The 17,882-nt window shown below is 53.2% G+C and overlaps 2 protein-coding genes across 3 annotated transcripts; one reads left to right on the top strand and one right to left on the bottom strand.

Moving 5' to 3' along the window:
* Window positions 1-1,946: 1,946 nt before the first annotated feature.
* TESK1 (testis associated actin remodelling kinase 1) lies at window positions 1,947-7,215 on the top strand. Of its 2 annotated transcripts, XM_054584682.1 has the most exons (10): window positions 1,947-3,143; window positions 3,268-3,389; window positions 3,513-3,561; window positions 4,072-4,218; window positions 4,549-4,631; window positions 4,796-4,886; window positions 5,143-5,226; window positions 5,392-5,481; window positions 5,614-5,728; window positions 6,077-7,208. In XM_054584682.1, the coding sequence occupies exons 1-10, from the start codon at window positions 2,931-2,933 to the stop codon at window positions 6,961-6,963; spliced, it is 1,881 nt and encodes a 626-aa protein (XP_054440657.1). In that variant the 5' UTR covers window positions 1,947-2,930; the 3' UTR covers window positions 6,964-7,208. The 2 variants fall into 2 exon arrangements, with proteins under 2 accessions (XP_054440657.1, XP_054440658.1); XM_054584683.1 differs by lacking the exons at window positions 1,947-3,143; window positions 3,268-3,389; window positions 3,513-3,561; window positions 4,549-4,631 and having other exon boundaries at window positions 4,079-4,218; window positions 6,077-7,215.
* Window positions 7,216-7,377: 162 nt separating this feature from the next.
* Window positions 7,378-14,278, bottom strand: CD72 (CD72 molecule). The gene is made up of 9 exons (XM_054584684.1): window positions 14,101-14,278; window positions 13,875-13,982; window positions 13,205-13,276; window positions 12,525-12,611; window positions 11,855-12,199; window positions 9,226-9,368; window positions 8,503-8,618; window positions 7,742-7,873; window positions 7,378-7,509 (listed from the first exon to the last, which is right to left on the bottom strand). Exons 1-8 carry the CDS (start codon window positions 14,180-14,182, stop codon window positions 7,747-7,749), a joined length of 1,080 nt encoding a protein of 359 aa, XP_054440659.1. The 5' UTR covers window positions 14,183-14,278; the 3' UTR covers window positions 7,378-7,509; window positions 7,742-7,746.
* Between the last annotated feature and the right edge of the window lie 3,604 nt (window positions 14,279-17,882).

The following is a 17,882-nucleotide window of genomic DNA, read 5'->3' as shown; positions in this document are numbered from 1 at the left end:
ACAAAAGGATATTCTAATAGCCTAACTGAAGGAACATTTAAATTTTATCTATACCATTTAATGCTGTTCATTATTCTATTTTCCGTAAACTCTCCATTCCTTAGATTCCATGGCACCAGGCTCTCTAGATTCTCTTCCTATCTTTCACCTTGTTTCTTCTCAGTCTTCTTCATGGACTTGTCTTCCTCCTTCCATCCTCTAATGTTGGTTTACCCCAGGATTCCACTGCCAGTCTATTTCTCCCTCTATACACCCTACTTAGATGATGGTAGCTACTTTCATAGTTTGACCATTACCCCTTTATTTATGGCAATCGTTTTACCTTCCTCCATTCAACCATTCCTTCTCCTGGATTCTTTATCTCAGTTGATAATAGAATTATCACCTAAGCTAGAAATTTAAAAACGATCCTGGCTGACGGTCTTTCTCTCCACAGGACTGACTTTGGGTGCTAATCAATCAGCAAGTTTTCCCATACTGCTCGGGTGTTTCCTCTTCTTCTTCTTCCCTGTTATCGCTATCCTAGTTCAGTCCCTCATCCTCTCCTAACTGAATCATTGTCAGAGCCTCCTTCCTAAAGTGGCTCCCTGTTTATACAATCACCACAGTAGTGTTTCTTAAACAGGAATCTGGTGCCTCTGCTTGGAATTACTATCATCAGCTATAGTAATTCTCAGACTTGGATAAAGGGTCACACACGTGTTGATTACAAGTACCCATTATGATATTATTTAAACAAAATGAAGCATTAATTCCTAGTATTTACAGAGCTCATACTTCTATAGAAAGCAAATTTACAATTAAAAGTTTTTAATTATTTTATTTCTGCTTATGTGTTCAAAGCGTAACTCTAGAAATCAAATAGGTGTAGATGTTAACATTAATTTAAAGTAACGAATGAGTTTGTTTTGCTGAGACCAAATTGCCTCTGGAGGAACGAATATGATGTAGATGGTCTAGGCACAGGTTAATCCAGACTGGTCTGTCTCCACTGGCTCTGCAAGGGCTGTGAATCTCTCCGGCTCTTCCCTCCAAACTTGTGCAAAACCTCACCGAGACAGCATCTGGCCTTCCTCCGCACCTCCCCTGGCCCTAATGCATCCTTTATAATTTAAGACTTTTTATTTATTCTCTTCTCATTAGCCCTTGACAAAGAGTACTTGGCCCCAATTCTCATAAACATGGGACAGGTCTCTAATTTTCAGCTTACCAAAGAAACAGAAATACAGTACTTTGGAAGTTTTGAAGAGAACCCGGCCGCGCTCTTTCAAGCTGTGTCGCAGCCTTTTCATTCTAGAGACCCGAAGCCCCCCACTTTCACCGCCCTCCATTCCACCACTAGGTGGCGTTCAACCACGCCCCCTCCGATCGTCTGGACGCCGTCGCCGGGACCGAGCGACGTCCCCCTCTCCCGGCGATGATTGGCTATTTTGCCAGGCGAACCTAAAGAGAAGCGGAAGCGAAGGGTACGGCGAGTGCACAGGGTCGCGAAAGATTGCGTGCGAATTTAGGGCTCCGCGCTGATTTAGACCCAGCTGCAGCTCCTCCTGCGGCCTGAGGGAGGCAGATCGGATTCCTATGTGACGGAGGGCGGAACCTGCTGAGAGGGGTCAAACGAATAAGGGCTGGGCCACACTGAGGGGAGGAGTCACGTTGAGAGGAGGGGTCACAATGACTGGTGGAGTCACTCTGAGAGGTGGGGGTTTCACTGCGTGGCAGGAACACACAGAAGAGGCACTGACAGGCTCTGGTACACACTGACGTTAGCAGTGTGATACTGAGGAAAGGTACTTCTGAGAGGGTGGGGTCTCACTAAGGAAGAGAGGGGGTCTTCGAGGGGAAGCGCCCCTTGAGGGGCGGAGCTTGGCCAAGGGGTGGGATCTAGTGGAAGGAGGGGCTTCCCTGCAGGTGGAGACTTCTCTTTCGACACAAGGGGTCATTGGACGAAACAGAAAGAAGGTCAAGGCTGTGTGTCACTAGGCGGAGGCTCTGAAATTTGAACTTTATTCGAGAGAGACGGTTTGGAGTGAGGAGGAGTTGGGGCCACATTAGGGATGGGCTGGCCAAGGGCTTACTACAGTCCTGGGGCCTCCGAGCCGCCCGAGAAGGAAGAAAGTTTCATGGAGTCCAGAGGTTTACAGTGTAAATGTAAATATCTCCAGCCATGAGGAATGGGCAGTATGGGCCAGGGTGGAGGCCAGGAAGGTGGGCATGTTGCTGGGCTGCCCTAGATTTTGATTGGCCATGAGGGGTCTAATTTTCTGCCCTGCTGGTCTACGGAGCCCAAGAATCGGGCGGCTTCCCAAGCCCGACCCTCAACTGACAGTGACCTGCAGGTGGAAGGGGAGGAAAGATTCCTCGAGCAGCTAAAAGACATTTGACCTGCACGTGCGCACAACCAGCCCTTAACTCCCTTCAGTTATTCAGCTCAGGCCAGAATTTGACCCCAACGCCCAGACCCACTAGTCTAGGGCGTCAAGGCCAACGGTTGGGGTGCATACCTGAGGGGGCGTGGCCGCTGCCTGGGGGCCGGGCTTCAAGGAGTTAAGCAGAGGCCTGGCTCAGCCCCGCCCCCAGCAGGCCGCGGCGCCTGAGCCCCAGCGGTGAAGCCGAGCAGCCCGCCGCCTCCGGCCCGACCGCCTCCGCCTGCGGGGAGCCCGACTGCCCGCCGGCGCCCGGGAGCGCCGCCGCCACCACCCGGCCCAGGCCCAGGCCCTGCGCGGAGCGGAGCGGAGCGACGTCCACCCGGGCCCAGTCAGCCGGCGCGGCGGGGGCGGGCCCAGGATCTTCGGCGGATCTTCCATTCTCCTAGGCGGGAGCGGGAGTCCGGGCGCCCCGGATTAGGCTGGGCCCGCGCCCATGGCAAGCGCGGCTTGCCCGGGCCCCGGGGACCCTGCCATGTGAGGCAGGCCCGGGCTGGGGGCCCGGTCATGGCCGGGGAACGTCCCCCACTACGGGGCCCTGGGCCGGGGCCCGGAGAGGCGCCGGGGGAGGGGCCCCCAGGGCCGGGGGGCGCGGGTGGAGGCCGGGGCCGCCCCTCCTCCTACCGGGCTCTCCGCAGCGCCGTGTCCAGCCTGGCGCGCGTGGACGATTTCCACTGCGCCGAGAAGATCGGGGCCGGTTTCTTCTCTGAGGTCTACAAGGTAGGACCAGTGGAGAGGGCAGAGGGGCGGTACCAAGCCTTAGACGGGAGGCTGGAGCCGGGGGGCCCGGACGCGGACGCCAAGTCCGACCTGTCCTGTACTCGCCTTCCCCTGACACCCTCAGGTTCGGCACCGACAGTCAGGGCAAGTCATGGTGCTGAAAATGAACAGGCTCCCCAGTAACAGGGGAAACACACTACGGGAGGTGCAGCTGATGAACCGGCTCCGGCACCCCAACATCTTAAGGTGAGCGGCTCCAGCCCCTTGCTGGGAAGCTTGCTGGGAGGAGGATCCCGCTGAAAGACTGGGAACTGCGGAGAGGCTGGGTCTCTTACAACCCACCTTCCTATCTTCCCTCCCCTCTTCCAGGTTCATGGGGGTCTGTGTGCACCAGGGGCAGCTGCACGCTCTTACAGAGGTGAGGATGGGCCAGGAATGGGGGGACCCCACCACCACCAAGGGGAGAGAGTCACGACCTGGCGCTTCTACAGAGGAATAGTGAGAGGCAGCAGGACCTTCTCCCAGGGAGTCCTCCCTAAACTTCCCTTTGGGCAAACCACAAATAAAAGGCCTCAGCTGTTCTCATCCTCTATGCTCTATAACAGTGTTGTCCAATAGAACTTTCTGCAGTAACGAAAATGTTCTATATCTGTGCTGTGCCACTAGCCACATGTGGCTAGGGAGCACTGGAACTCTGGCTAGTCTGCAGAACTGAATCTTTAATTTTATTTAAACTTAGTAATTTAATTTTAAATAGTTACACATGTATTTGATAGGACAGCCCTAGATTATGAATTTGGGACCTTAGAGCACAGGCTTTCCCTTCTGACCTTTGTTATCCTCCTGAGTTTCCCCTGGCTTATAAGTGGGAGACTGAAGTACAGAATGAAACCTTGATATTCATTCTCCTTCTCCCATTATGCCCCAGTATATGAATGGGGGGACCTTGGAACAGCTGCTCAGCTCCCCTGAACCCCTATCCTGGCCTGTCAGGCTCCGCCTGGCTCTGGACATCGCCCATGGCCTGCGGTACCTGCATGCCAAAGGTGTATTCCACCGAGACCTCACATCCAAGGTAGGCTGGCCAGAAAGGTCGAAGCATGAAGGGATATTTGAGACTGTTGGGTTGTAACTAGGCCATGGATGTTGGAATGTGGATAATAAATATGATAGGATGTTAGGGAAGCAAGCCATCGGGGAATGGGGGACTGGCGTGAGGGGGTGTGCTCTGAGGGGCTGAGCACCACTCTGTTTGGAATGATGTATGATGTTGCAAGATTGGGGTGTATTGGAAAACTGGGAGAGGGTTGGGGTTATTCTGGAGTGGCAGAGCTTTGGGTTTTAGGTTAGGAGGTCAAAGAACAGAAAGTGATAAGTGTGTGGGGATACTACATGTGTATATTAGAACTGTCTGATCCGTCGGGAAGACCGAAGCTTCACAGCTGTTGTGGGTGACTTCGGACTGGCTGAAAAGATTCCTGTGTATAGGTGAGTTGAATGCCCCTGTCCCCTCAAACCTCCCAGAAGGCCCCTATCTAAGTGAAGCCCCCAGGGACATTTCCCCTGGGTTGGGGAGGGGGCTGACCTCATCCCCTTTTGTTTGGGGAGTTGTCTGAGTGGGATGTTTCTGACCACTCTGCCCCTCCCCACAGGGAAGGGGAAAGGAAGGAGCCATTGGCTGTGGTGGGTTCCCCATATTGGATGGCTCCAGAGGTGTTGCGGGGTGAGCTATATGACGAGAAGGTAAGACATCAACCTTTCAGATCCCTGAGGTCGTCCAGAGACCCTTGAGATACTCTTATAAGTCCCTATCCCAAGTTCCTCAGCAACCCTACCAGACACTTAGGAGGGCCCAAGACCCCCTCCCCGTGCCCCTGACAGGCACCCTCTCCAACCCATGGAAACTGTCAGGACTCCCCCATGAAATCTGACACATTCTAACAAAATTATGGCATGAAAGCTGTCGATTTCTCCTCTTGACATTATCTCCTACCCCCAGGCCGATGTCTTTGCCTTCGGGATTATCCTCTGCGAGCTCATCGCACGAGTACCTGCGGACCCTGACTACCTGCCCCGTACTGAGGTGAATGAAATCTCCAGGTTTGAAAAGGAGGAACTCCTTTTCAACTTATAAGACTGTCCAGCTTATAACCAAGAAGGGCTCCCTGGAGCTTGAGGTCTTTATTGAGAGGCAGAAGAAGAGCCTAAGGAGAGCTGACTTGGGGGCCCTTCCTTTCTGTCCCTGCAGGACTTTGGCCTGGATGTGCCCGCTTTCCGGACCCTGGTGGGGGATGACTGCCCACTGCCCTTCCTGCTGCTGGCCATCCATTGCTGCAGTGTAAGAGCCTCACCCGCCCTGCCCTCCACCCCTACCCGTCAGCTGACAGGGCTGTCCTGTCCCAGGGACGGGAGAACTCAGGGACCCACTTTAGGCGCACTGAGTGAAGCTGCCCCTGTCTCTACCCATCAGATGGAACCTAGCGCTCGTGCTCCCTTCACCGAAATCACCCAGCACCTGGAGTGGATCCTAGAGCAACTGTCTGAGCCAGCCCCCCTCACCAGGGCTCCCCTGACACATAATCAGGGTGAGTGAGCATGACCTTCCCCTAACTGGAGTCCTTTTGCCTCTCTCCCCCTTAGAGCTCAGGGAATTATCTAGGGGAGGCTAAGAGTACTTATTAGTTGAGAAGACTGGGGGTGGAGGTGGGGGTGAGAGGACATCTCAAAGAAGATAGTTTTCTAATTCTGGAGCCTTAAGGAAGGAAAGAAGGAAAAAGGTAAAAAGTGGCTGAAGGTGCTGTCTCCCCCTTTGCAAAGCACGCTGTCAGACTCCCTTTTCTAAGCTCTGGTTCCACCAGCCTCCTGGCGAATAACGAGACCTTCAAGGAGCTATCAATGCTGAGAACAGTGATCACAAACTTCTCTGTCGACAGGGTCTGTTCCAAGAGGAGGTCCCTCTGCCACGCTTCCCAGGCCAGACCCCCGGCTCTCCCGAAGCAGGTCAGACCTCTTCCTGCCTCCATCGCCAGAATCACCCCCCAACTGGGGGGACAATCTGACTCGAGTCAACCCCTTCTCACTACGTGAAGACCTCAGGGGTGGCAAGATCAAGCTCCTGGACACACCTAGCAAGACAGTCGCTCCCCTGCCCCTTGTACCGCCATCACCACTGCTCTCTACCCAGCTGCCCTTGGTGACCACTCCTGAGACCCTACTCCAGTCTGGGACACCTGCCCGTCGCTGCCGCTCATTACCATCATCCCCTGAGCTCCCCCGACGCATGGAGACAGTACTGCCGGGCCCTGGCCCTCCTGCGGTGGGCCCCTCCGCTGAAGAGAGAATGGAGTGTGAGGGCAGTAGTCCCGAGCCAGAACCCCCAGGGCCAGCTCTCCAGCTGCCCCTGGCCGTGGCCACAGACAACTTCATCAGCACTTGTTCGTCAGCCTCCCAGCCCTGGTCCCCTAGATCAGGACCTCCCCTTAACAACAACCCCCCAGCTGTGGTGGTGAACTCCCCACAGGGCTGGGCCGGCGAGCCCTGGAACCGGGCGCAGCATAGCCTGCCCCGAGCAGCAGCCCTGGAGCGGACAGAACCCTCGCCGCCCCCTTCAGCTCCTCGGGAGTCCGACGAGGGGCTCCCCTGCCCGGGCTGCTGCCTGGGCCCCTTCAGCTTCGGCTTCCTGTCCATGTGCCCCCGCCCCACACCAGCTGTTGCCCGCTACCGCAACCTGAACTGTGAGGCGGGCAGTCTCCTCTGCCACCGAGGGCACCATGCCAAGCCACCCACACCCAGCCTTCAGCTGCCTGGGGCACGCTCTTAGCAGTGGGGCCTCCAACTTTGGCCTTCAGGATGCCCTGTGAGGACAGCACACGTGCTGGGCAGCGCCAGCCCCAGACGGGCTGACCGGCTCCTCCACAGAGGGGAACCTCAGCATGGACGCAAGGGATAGACATTTCCTATCCAGCCCCTGGGCTTGCCCTCCCGTGGGGGTCACCCAACATTGCTGACACACAAGACTAACACGTGCAAATTATTTAAAAATATTTCAATAAAACTGCCTGGCTGGCTCCGGGCTGCCCCTATCCACTCAGCCCATGCGCCCTCCTCCCCCACTTCCCCAGTCCACTATGGAAAGTCTTGAGGAGGCTAAAATCTCTTCCAGAGGTTTCTGCACCCTTTCCCAGGAATAGTCCAGTTTCTGGGACAGGATTTCAGGCAGGCAGCAGGCTGCCTAGGAATGTTGGGCCAGATCAGCCCTTGGCCAGGCACTGTCCAGCAAGAGTGAGGGAACGCTGGAGGGAGAGAATCATGGACCCATGGCTCCAAGTTAGGGATGAGGGGCACAGGCTCTTGTTGGCACAAGTATCTGGAAGAGTAAAAATACCAATGAGCTCTGCAGTTAACTGTCATTAAGAACCCTCGTCCAGTTCACCCCATCCCTCTCTCTGTGCAGTGGCCCCTTACATAAGCATCCCAAGCTCCTGGGGACCGTGGGCATGACCCACTCCCAGGAACAAGTCTTTTTGCCACTGGCTGAACCCGTTCTGAGTCCCTGTCCCCTCAGGCTCCTGCTCCTCAGTCCCATCCCACACACTCACTCAGCTCAGTGCTGATCTGGATACTTAAAAGCTTCCTTCTCACAGATGAAGGGAAGAGAACTCTTACAGTCTTGAGATGATAACCAAGAGTATGATGGTATCTTATAACAGGGTTGTTTTGGAGCATTATACCTAAAGAGTGGTGAAACAATTGGAATAGGCTCTGGCACCCTCCCTTCCCCACCCTACCCCCCTTGCCCTACATAAAACCTAGCCCAAGTCCTAACTTATCCTACCTACCTAAGGCCATGTCTGGGTATGTTTCAGGGACAGATGTCTAGACCCCAACCTGAAGAGGCTGTAGGGCCAGGGGAGGGAAAAGTCACCCAAGGTCTTAAAGATGGGAACTCCAGTTAGGGAATGTAGAAAATGATCATCCTGTTTCAGGGTTGAACCTCAAAGTTACCCCATTGCTCCCTTACAACCCCTAGGGCAACTCTAGTGCCCCAAGTGGCCCTAGACAGGAAGTTAGAATGTCAGGGTTCTTCATCAGCTGTGAAGCCCTAGCTTCTGAGAGAAAGATGACCTAGGTCTCAATTTAGTAATAATTTTTTTTTTTTTAAAGCATGTGCCAGGGACTGCTAGGTACTAGGGACAGATTAGAGAAGAAGAATGCCCTACTTGTCCATAGAGCAAATGGACAAGTAGGCAATTACGATATTGATATGTGAAAGGTTTGGGAGCAGAACCTAAAGGGAAATCTCATTGTCTTATGAAGGGATTATGAAGTTGAAAATACCCAAAAGTCCTAACAAACTTACCCAGAGCCCACTTTAGTGTAAGTCCCCTGCCTGTCCTTTGGCCTGACGTCAATCCAAAATGAATCAGACCGACCAGATTGTTCCCACGCTTTATATACGCTGCTGCTGTGATAACCCTGAGGGGAGATTCAGAGACACCATGGTGTGTGGAGAGGGATGGGCAATAGAGGAATGCGGGTACGGGTGTAAAAGAGGGGACCTGGGCTGATGGAAGAAAATACCCTAGGGAGACTTAGGAACTTTGACAAGAGGACTGTGCCCATCTTTGGTGCATGACAGCTCATCAGTGATGTGTACCTGCATCTGCCAAGTGCCACCATGCAGGTGCAGGCTCACCCTTCAGTTCAAGTTGGATAAGAACTTCCACAAGACTTTCAAAGGGGAGCCTTTCTGTGGGCTGCTGTGGTCACAAGGACATAATCCCTACAATCCGGCTCACCGGGTCTGGGGCCTCTCTGAGGGGTCACGGCAGTCAAAGAATCTGTTAGGCAGCCCAGAATGCTGACCGGAAAGCTGGAATGAGGAACAGGTAAAAGTAACAATGGTTCGCACGCCAACTCTCATCAGTAGGGGCTGCCTGGAGCACTGTGCTGAGGAGCCGCATAGAAAAGGAATGCACGCCATGGCATGCATGCCATGTGGACACTGTCATTCCTGATTTGATGACATATGTCCCTTTATCTAACAGTACCCATGACAGTCTGTGAATAAAGGTATGCTTACTGTATAAGGATAGTCACTAAGTGTGGCCAAGCTGGATAACATAGAACTACAAAACTTTTTGCTCTCCTCCCATGATTTCTTAACAGATGAGAAGTAAAAGCATTTCCTCTCCACCAGTATCCATCCCATGGGACAGCAGGTATCTAAAAAACAGAAAGAATGTGACAACACAGCCCAGACCCAGAAGGGAGATCTCAACACGTGGAATGAAAGTGACTGCTCAGCAATCTAGTCGCTACCACTGTTTCCTTAGGTCTAATCTCAGCTCCTTCACTGACTTCTAGTCCTTGATCTTTGTGATCTTTCTGGAAATGCCAAGCCTGTGTATACTTAGTAAAAGCCTTTAACATTCAATCACTTTATTCCTTAACAGTCTGGGAGGTCTACTTTAATAGGATTGATAGTACAACTCCCAATTTCTGAACAATTACAGCCCCCTCCATTTTGGCCAACCTCACCCGGGCCCCGTAAGTGTTCAGGAGCGCTCTCAGTCACCTCGCCAACTCTCGAAAGCATTCCACGCTGCATCCGGAAAACTTTCCCACTCTCCTCAAGCTGCAAGCCACCTCCTTCCCTCTCCACTCTCCCACAAGTAGACAACCTTGGTTCCTATTTTGCTGAAATTGCCAGACACTTTGATGTAAACTCTACTTCCCTTCCCTCCACCTCAAAATTTGTCTCTTCTTTCTCTTTTCCTGACCATAAGAAATAAACATCCCTCTTTCTGTAACATCCCACCCCTCCATCTGTGCTCCTGATCCCAACCCACCTCTTTCCATTCTTGAGTTATCCTCCTTGCCCCACCACCAAGCTGCACCTTGTAAATCAGTAATTTAAAGGAATAAAAAGAAATTGGTGTGGCCAAACAGAAAAGGGTGAGAGATGAAGTGGCATGGTGAAAGGCAGGCAGAGGCCTTGAAAGCCATGTTAACGATTTTTAATTTTTATATTACAAGAAAGAGAAGGTCAATGTAGGGTTTTACATATTGGAATGTTGCTCACTGACTATATCCCAAGTGCCTGGGCACAGTGCCGGACATATGGCATGTAGGCCATACTTTTGATTAATTAATTAACTGGAATGACAGGCTCTTGGCTGGGATGATAGGATCATATTTTTGGTTTTAAAGGACTACACTGGCTGCAATATGAAGAGTGGAATGGGGGTTTGGGGGATGTTTGGGAAAAACGCCCAGCAAGCTGTTGCAGTTAACCTTGCAAGAGATGGGGCTGGGCAAAAGTGTAAATGGATATATAGTCTTGGTGGTGGAAAATGGAGGGAATTCCTCTCCGATGGACTAGGGCATCTGCTGACAGCGAGAGGGAGGGTAGTAGGGTAAGGCGTTATTACGGAGAGCAAGGCGACCAGGCAGTGCCAAGGCCCTAGCCAAGGTTGGAACTAGAGTTTCAGTGGCACCAAGCAAAAGGATTGCCGTTTGTCACACCTGGGGGTAGGCATGGGCAAGGTGGACAGTTGGGTTCACCCAGAGTTCAGATTTGCCAGTCAGGTGCACCAGAAGGACAGTAGAACAAAGGAGTGAGAGGTCAAAGCGATGGACCCTGGAGTGCAAGATGGGTAGAGAGAGAAGTGAGGACAGGTGACAGTTGCTGGAAAGGAGACAGGGGAGTCAGTGGCGTGGAGGCCTCGATGAGGCTGAAGAAGTGGGGGAGAGCCTGGAGCGGGGGCAGTTGTGGTCGGAGTGGAGCTCTGAGACCATTCTTTCAGAGGAAGAGCAGTTTAGGATGCTGAGCTCTCGGGTACAGCTGTGGGAGTGGGTGACAGCACTGGTATGGAACTGAGGGTCATAGAGAATAAGAAAGTAAAAAGGAGGGGCTAGAGGTGTATGCACATAACCTCGCTGTCTTAAGCCTTCAGGGAGTATCAAGATGGCCCCTGAGCTAGACTGAGCCCATCCTCGACCACAGATAACCAGTCCATGAACATCCCAGTCCTCTTGTACCTGACACCCTGCCTGGAACCTCAGCCTGCTTTGCCACAGCCCCTCACCTTTGACGTGTCCCTCTCTCTCATCCCCACATACTGGCTGGCTAAACAATTCACCCCAGTTCCCTCCCCCAAATTATCCTCTCCCCCCCCCGACCCCCGCTCATGGTGTCACCCACACCTGAGAGCTTCAGCTTCCTTGTCCACCACCAGACTGCACCTCGTCAATTGGCAAGTTTTAATCTTTTGGAGAATCTCATATATAGCGAAAGCTAATTAAACTTATGGACCCTCTCTTTAGGGTGTGTGCAAACAACCTATTTCACATCCAAATTCGAGGGGCTCCTGGATCCTTGACACTGACGTCAAGCTGGATGTGACCGGAGTTTGCTGCTTTGGACAGTGTGATTTGCCTTGCTGGCTGCTACCCTCCTCTTCCCCACAGATCTGCCTTAGAGCTGGGTGAGGCCCCCTAAAGCCAGTATGCAGCTTGATCCTCCTCCCTGTTGGGTAAGATGGCACAGTTCATGTCAGCCACCACTCCGCTTCATTACCGCTTTCCTGAACAACAGCCCCCTGATAGACAGACCCTGCACCCCTGCCGTGAGCATCTCCTCACTTCAATCCATCCCTCACAGCAGGCCCTCCTCTCTCCTGTCCCCTCTCCTCTCCCAGAGCAGATACCTTGTGAAGCAGGTGTGTCACATGTGAGGTAGGGCTTCAGTTTGTCCTGTATTCTATTCAGCCTCTCCTCCAGCGACCTCCTTCGTTCCTCCTCATTGTGCAAGGCCTCCTTTGTTCCCTGGCTGTCAGACTGGCAGGCCTGTAGCTGCTCCTTGACAGCCTGGCAATCCCTCTGTTCCACCCGTAGTGCTTCCTGACTCTGGGTCAGCTCCCTCCTGGACCCCAGCAGATCCTGTTCCTTCTGCCCCAGCTGGGTGATCTTTATTTGGAGCTGCTGCCTCAGACTGCTGTTAGTGGCTTCCAGAACTCTGTTCATGTGCTGGAGCTGTTGAGATACCTGCAGGTCTGTTTGGCCATAAAGAGAGATTTGGATGACATCTTCAGCCACGCCCTGGTGCCCTGAGACCTTTGTCAATCCTTTTTCTGTTTCTTGCAACTTTTTGCATCCCAAGCTGAAATATAAACTCTGACTGCCTAAACCTCAAGGAGGTACAGGATTAGGTGAGGTTACTTTAGCAAGACATGGTGCTCTGAAACAGACCTGGCTGGAAACTAGACCAAAAGCTAAGGATGTGGTGATAGCAACTCTGGCCCCTGCTGAGAAAGGCAAGCTGTTGGGGAGGAAAAGGGCGGGAGGGGGGGGGGGGTGAGGGGCGAGGGGCATACTCACAGCGCACTCCTAAGGAGATAGCAGCTATCCCTAACAGCAGGCAGGCGAAGAGCAGGCCCAAGAGGTATTTCGAGAAGGATGAACGGCCTTAGAGAGACAAGTGGCAAGAAGGGCAATGACCCCTAGGAACAAGTTTATAAACAGGGGTGGGGGAAGGAGGTTCACGGGAAAGAGCCTCCCTCAGAGGACACCGTGCAGGCATGGTGGGTTTTGTCGGGCAATGAGTTTCTGCGAGTGGCGCAGGGAAGACGGTCCAGAATAAGGGCTGGGAATTGTTACTGGTAAGGACTGAAGGCACTACTTGGTAGGAGGAGGCACTAAATCTCAGGCCCAGGCAGAGCCAGGAGATGTATGAATGAGAATCAACCTAAGTGAGAAGTGGGGAGGAGACATGGATCGACACCTCGGAAAGATGGGGATGAAATGGGCAGAGAAGGGGGTCGCGGAGCCCCCTGGAAACAGACCCCCCACACCCTGGAGCCCAGCACCACCCGCGTCCGGCGGGGGCGCCAGCATGTTGCTCCTCGTCCAGCCCTTCGGGGCCTCTTGGGGTCTGCGCGGTGGACGAGGCCTCCAAACCCGGGGCCCCGCCCCGCTCCGCCCCGCCCCGCCCCGCCCCGCGTGCCTGCGCGCGAGCCCCGCCGCTGGCGGCGCGGGTGGCGGGAGGGTGCGGTACTCACAGCCCTGGAGGCGCCTGGCTGCTGGTGACGTCACCGAGCTCCAGGACGCAGTGGGCGGCTCGGACTGAAGACCTGCGCGAGGCGGACGAGTCCGGTTAGAAATGGGAAGCCCCGGGAAATGCCGTTTCGACCACTCCACCTACCTACTCCCTCCACCGCGCTGAGACTCCAGGGTCCTCGGTGCCTTGCGCTACTGCTCCTGCTCTCCCTTAGCGCTCTCCGGAGTCCCTCAGCTCCCTGGGATTTTCTCGTGTCCCTCTTGTCTTATCTTCCGCCCCCGTCCCCCAGCCGGGACCCTCTGCTCGCCCTCCGGAGTCTCCCTTTGTCTTTTCCGCTGGGCCCCTCTCTGCCTGCCCCAAACCCTTTCCCAGGAGCGTTCTCTCTCATACCTTTCCCCTACCCTCTCTATCCCCTCCTCTGACTCCCCATTTTCCATTCGAACTCATCTGCCTACAGGGCTGCCCTGATCTCTCCCGATCCCTGCCTCCCCTCTGGGGTCCCCCTTGCTCCTAGGAACTTTATTCTTCTCCTGGCTGCCATTTATCCAGTGCTCATTCTTTTTCCTAAGAACTTCCCTTTCCCAAGGGTATCACCCTCCCAAGAATACTACGGACTCCCCAGCTCAAGACACAGTCCCCCTCCAAACATACATCCCCTGGGCTCTCCATACCAGCTTTGTCCCCCCGTCCAGAGGAAGCCAAGCTTGAGGCTCCCCCTGAGATTGAGGGCACTTGTACATTCTCGTAGGTGAGTTCCCCATCATCGTCGGTCTCTGGGTCTGTAGAGGAGAGAAAAGGGACCAAGGTGGGAACTGGAAATGGGGATTTGTAGGGTGGGGAGGGGTCATGAAGGAGGATGGGGAGGCAGAATCCAGAAGACCCCTCATCTACCCTTACCCTGCCCTAACTGGCAGGAGATTCTCTTCTTCAGGGGAGCCTTCACAAACCGGAGGTCTGCATAGGTGACAGACTCAGCCATGCTCCTGGGGACCTCAGCCCCACCGGTCCCCCCTTCTTCTGGCACCAAGCTTCCCTTGCCCCTCTCCCCTCTGTCCCTTCACACCCTTAGGCTCTGTGTTCCCTCTCTGACTGTAAAGCTTAGTGCTTTGTCCTGTGACTTCTAGTCACAAAAGAGGAAGATGTGAGCAAGTCTCAGACAGATGGGTTCAGTGAAGCGGATGGCATCCTGAGCACTGGCCAGAGGGGCAGGGGAGGGGAAAATGAGGTCCAGACATGGGGATCAGGGCTGGGAAGGGGGCCACAGGACCACGGCTCAGGCTTGTCTCTATGTCCTCTCTGTTTCGCTGTCATGTACTCCAGACCCACTTTGGCAGTGCTGGATTCCAAATGCCCAGCCTCTGATCATCTCCCCTGATTTGCCCCAAAGTTCCTCTCCTGGCTGCCCCTTCCGTAGGTTTTCCCTGTGTAATCAGAGCTCTTTTGTGCCCAGGTGACCCCAGAGGGTCTCCCTAACCACTGCTCAGTGGGGCAAGGCAGGGAAGGGAGGTTCATCCTCCCCATCAGATAGGGGGAGGGAGGTTGTAGTAGAGAGCCCTTGCTCTTTGTCATCCTGCGGTTTCTAGTAGATATCAGTTCTCAGAAGAGGGTCCCTGATTTTTGTGGACTCATCCCCACCTCAGTTTAGGGGCTTTCAGGGTGGGCCCAGCTCCCCTCCTGCTGTAGGTCCACAGAGCTGCCAAGGACCTCGCACACAGGAAGTCTCTCTCCAAAGTCCTTCCTGGGAATTTGCAGCCTTTGGAGGATGCAGAGAATCGGGGACCACACTGTATCTCCTCTGTAAACACCCCCAAGCTCCTCTTCCCAGACGTTCCCTGGCCCCTCCTACCCTTGTTGCCCTACTGATCACACCTGTGACCAGTCAACCCCTTCCGGGTCCCCTCCTGCCCCCTGCTGGACTCATGGTGTCTCCTGTGTCCCAACATCTGAGGTGGATCCAGCAAACTGAGTCCTGAGAAGCAGAGGCACTGGGATAGGCCTGGGCTGGGGGTGAGGATGAGGGCAACCCCAAGCTGTGCACCTCTGAAAAAGCCTGCAGCACTGACTGCTTGTGTACCTTTGGGGGGGTCAGGAAGCAGGCAAGCAGAGGAGTTGCCTAAGGATGAAGAAAAGCTGTTACTTCTTAGACAATAAGAGGGAAGCAAAGAAATGAAGCAGGGACTGGGTACTAGGCAGGGAGACTCTGGAGTCGCTGAGGTTTTGATATTTTCTTGGTTTGATTTTGGTTTCAGTTTCTTTCTTACTTTACTAATAAGAAAAGTTCCAACATTGTCCCTTTACATCCAGACCCGAGGAAAAAGGAGCATTTATGGGGGAAGAGCAGAGGCTGAGAGGCCTTTGTCAATCATGAGGGCCTTGCTGATGGAGAGGGAAACCAGGGGAGGAAGAAAGTGGCTACTGAGCAATGGTTCAAAGGTGCTCCCCAACTCTCTTACCAGGATGTGACCTAGAATGCAACTCCAAAAGGACTTCCTTCTGGGGGTGGGAAGAAGCTGGGACAGGACACACAGTACGGAAGTTAGAAAAACCACCCTAGTGGGTGACATCCACCCCCTCAGAAACACACCTCTGCAGCTGCAGGGGGGAAGAGGGAGGGGAAAAAGAGTTCCTCACCGCATGCTAACAGCCCGCAGTGTACGGTTAGTGGTGTGTGGAGGAGCGCTGTGATGGGCCTGTGGGTCTGTTGAGAGTTCTGTCTAACAGCAGCACCCGGCCTGCCCCAGGCAAAGGGCCCACGGAGGCAGACGTGCACATTTGTCACCTGAGGAATGCCTCCGGGAGGGGCCGGTATGTGCGTGTGTGTATGAGTGCACACACCCACAACCCCGGGTCTTTGTGGTCTCTGAGGGACATCTGTGTGAGGTGAACATCAAAGCCTGCCCAGAGGATGAAGCACGAAGGATTCTGTGATAGCTGTTATTTTTTTCCATGTCAGGGAATAACTGGTCATTCTCAGAAAAGTCTTACAAGGTCATGGAGACAGATTCTACAAATATTTCCTTTTTACGGTTCACTGTTTCCTAAGGTGTCCCTGCAGCTGTTAACTGTCCCTGCTTGATTAAAGTTTCCAACAACCCAGTCCCCTCCCCCACGAAGATAACAGACCGCTGTGTGTCAGTGACTCCCTGGGGGCCTCAGAGGCCTGTGAGACTGAGTGGGAGTAGCGCAGCTGGTAGCGGGGGTGGGAGGGGGCAGTCAGGGTGCTTGTGCCTGTGGTGCACAGGGGTGGGGCCAGCGTGTATAACCCAATTGCAGGGATACATTAAACTGTAGATAATGTCCCAGTTTTCAGAACCAAATGCAAGTCAACATGGATTGGATGCCAGGTAAAATGCCAAAATCAAGCTTCCAGTATGTGCTCAAAAAAGAATCAATGAGCATGCTGCCTAACTTGACGCTTGGAGAGGCTTCAGAAGGGAGGGTGCCCAGTGGAACTGGGCTTTAACAAACTGCACAACCACAGTGGCTTGGCTGTCGTGGCCTATATCCCTCTCCTCTTTAGCTTTTTAGGTTATACGTCTTATGATAGTCTGTGTTCGCTTCCATCCTAGACTGTCTTGTGGCCTTCGGATACAGGGACAACAGCAGGATCTTTCTCCTTCCCTGTGTGTATCAGATGGGGTCTCTGCAATATTGACACTCGTTACGTTTCAAAACTGGACATCAGAAAGAATGCCTGTCACTTCAAGCAGCACCTCACCTGCCCGAATGTCAGGAACACCAGGGGCTTTTAAGAACTGAGGGATGCCCTGGCTGGTGTGGTTCAGTTGGTTGGAGTGTCGTCCCATAACCAAAAGGTTATGGGTTCACTTCCCAGTCAGGGAACCTGCGTAGGTTGTGGGTTTGATCTCTGGTCCCAGCACATACGGGAGGCAACAACCCATCAGTGTTGCTCTCTCACATCAGTGTTTCTATCTCTCTTCCTCTTTTACTACAAGCGATGGAAAAAAAAAAAAGGCTTCTGGTAGCTGAAGGGCCAGTGCTTTTCCAGGGCCATAATATCATCTGTGATCCTAGAGGACAAACACCAAAGCCCTGACCTCTGCTGCTTATCACATGGAATAGGCTGTTAAGGTGACAAGAGGAGGAAGCCCAGCTATGAGGGCACTTGAGAAAAGAATTTGATGTGTTAGCCCTGGCCGGGTCGCTCAGTTAGAGTGTCCTGACACACCAAGGTTGCAGGTTCAATCCCCAGTCAGGACACATACAAGAATCAACCAATAATTGTATAAAAAATGGAACAACAAATCAATATTTCCCTTTCTCTGTAAAATTGATAAATATAATTTATTTTTTTTAAAAGAATTTTCTGGGTTGATCATCTGGATGAATTTCGGTGAAGTGTGGCCAACATTAGAAAGTCAAGGAAGTCTCCCGATACCCTGAAAGTCAGGTTACATCTGTCTTATTACCTTAGCCCACTGGTTCCAGGAGGGCATGGTAGACAGAATAATGACCTCCCCAAAATTTTCACACTCCAGTCCCCAGAACCTGTGAATATGTTACTTCACCTGACAAAAAGTTAATTTGGTTGAGTGAAGAAACTTTAGGTGGAGAGAGCATCCTGTTTTATCCTTGTCGCATGAGTCCTTAAGAAGAGGAAGCTTTCAGACCATGGAAAGAAAGTGCTTTGACATGGAAGAAAGAGCAGAGACATTCGA

The sequence above is a fragment of the Pteronotus mesoamericanus genome, unplaced genomic scaffold (assembly GCF_021234165.1).
Source record: "Pteronotus mesoamericanus isolate MK-2021 breed Mesoamerican mustached bat unplaced genomic scaffold, CSHL_Meso_final contig_78, whole genome shotgun sequence".
NCBI classification, from domain to species: domain Eukaryota; kingdom Metazoa; phylum Chordata; class Mammalia; order Chiroptera; family Mormoopidae; genus Pteronotus; species Pteronotus mesoamericanus.
This window is presented reverse-complemented; position numbering and strand designations above follow the sequence as displayed.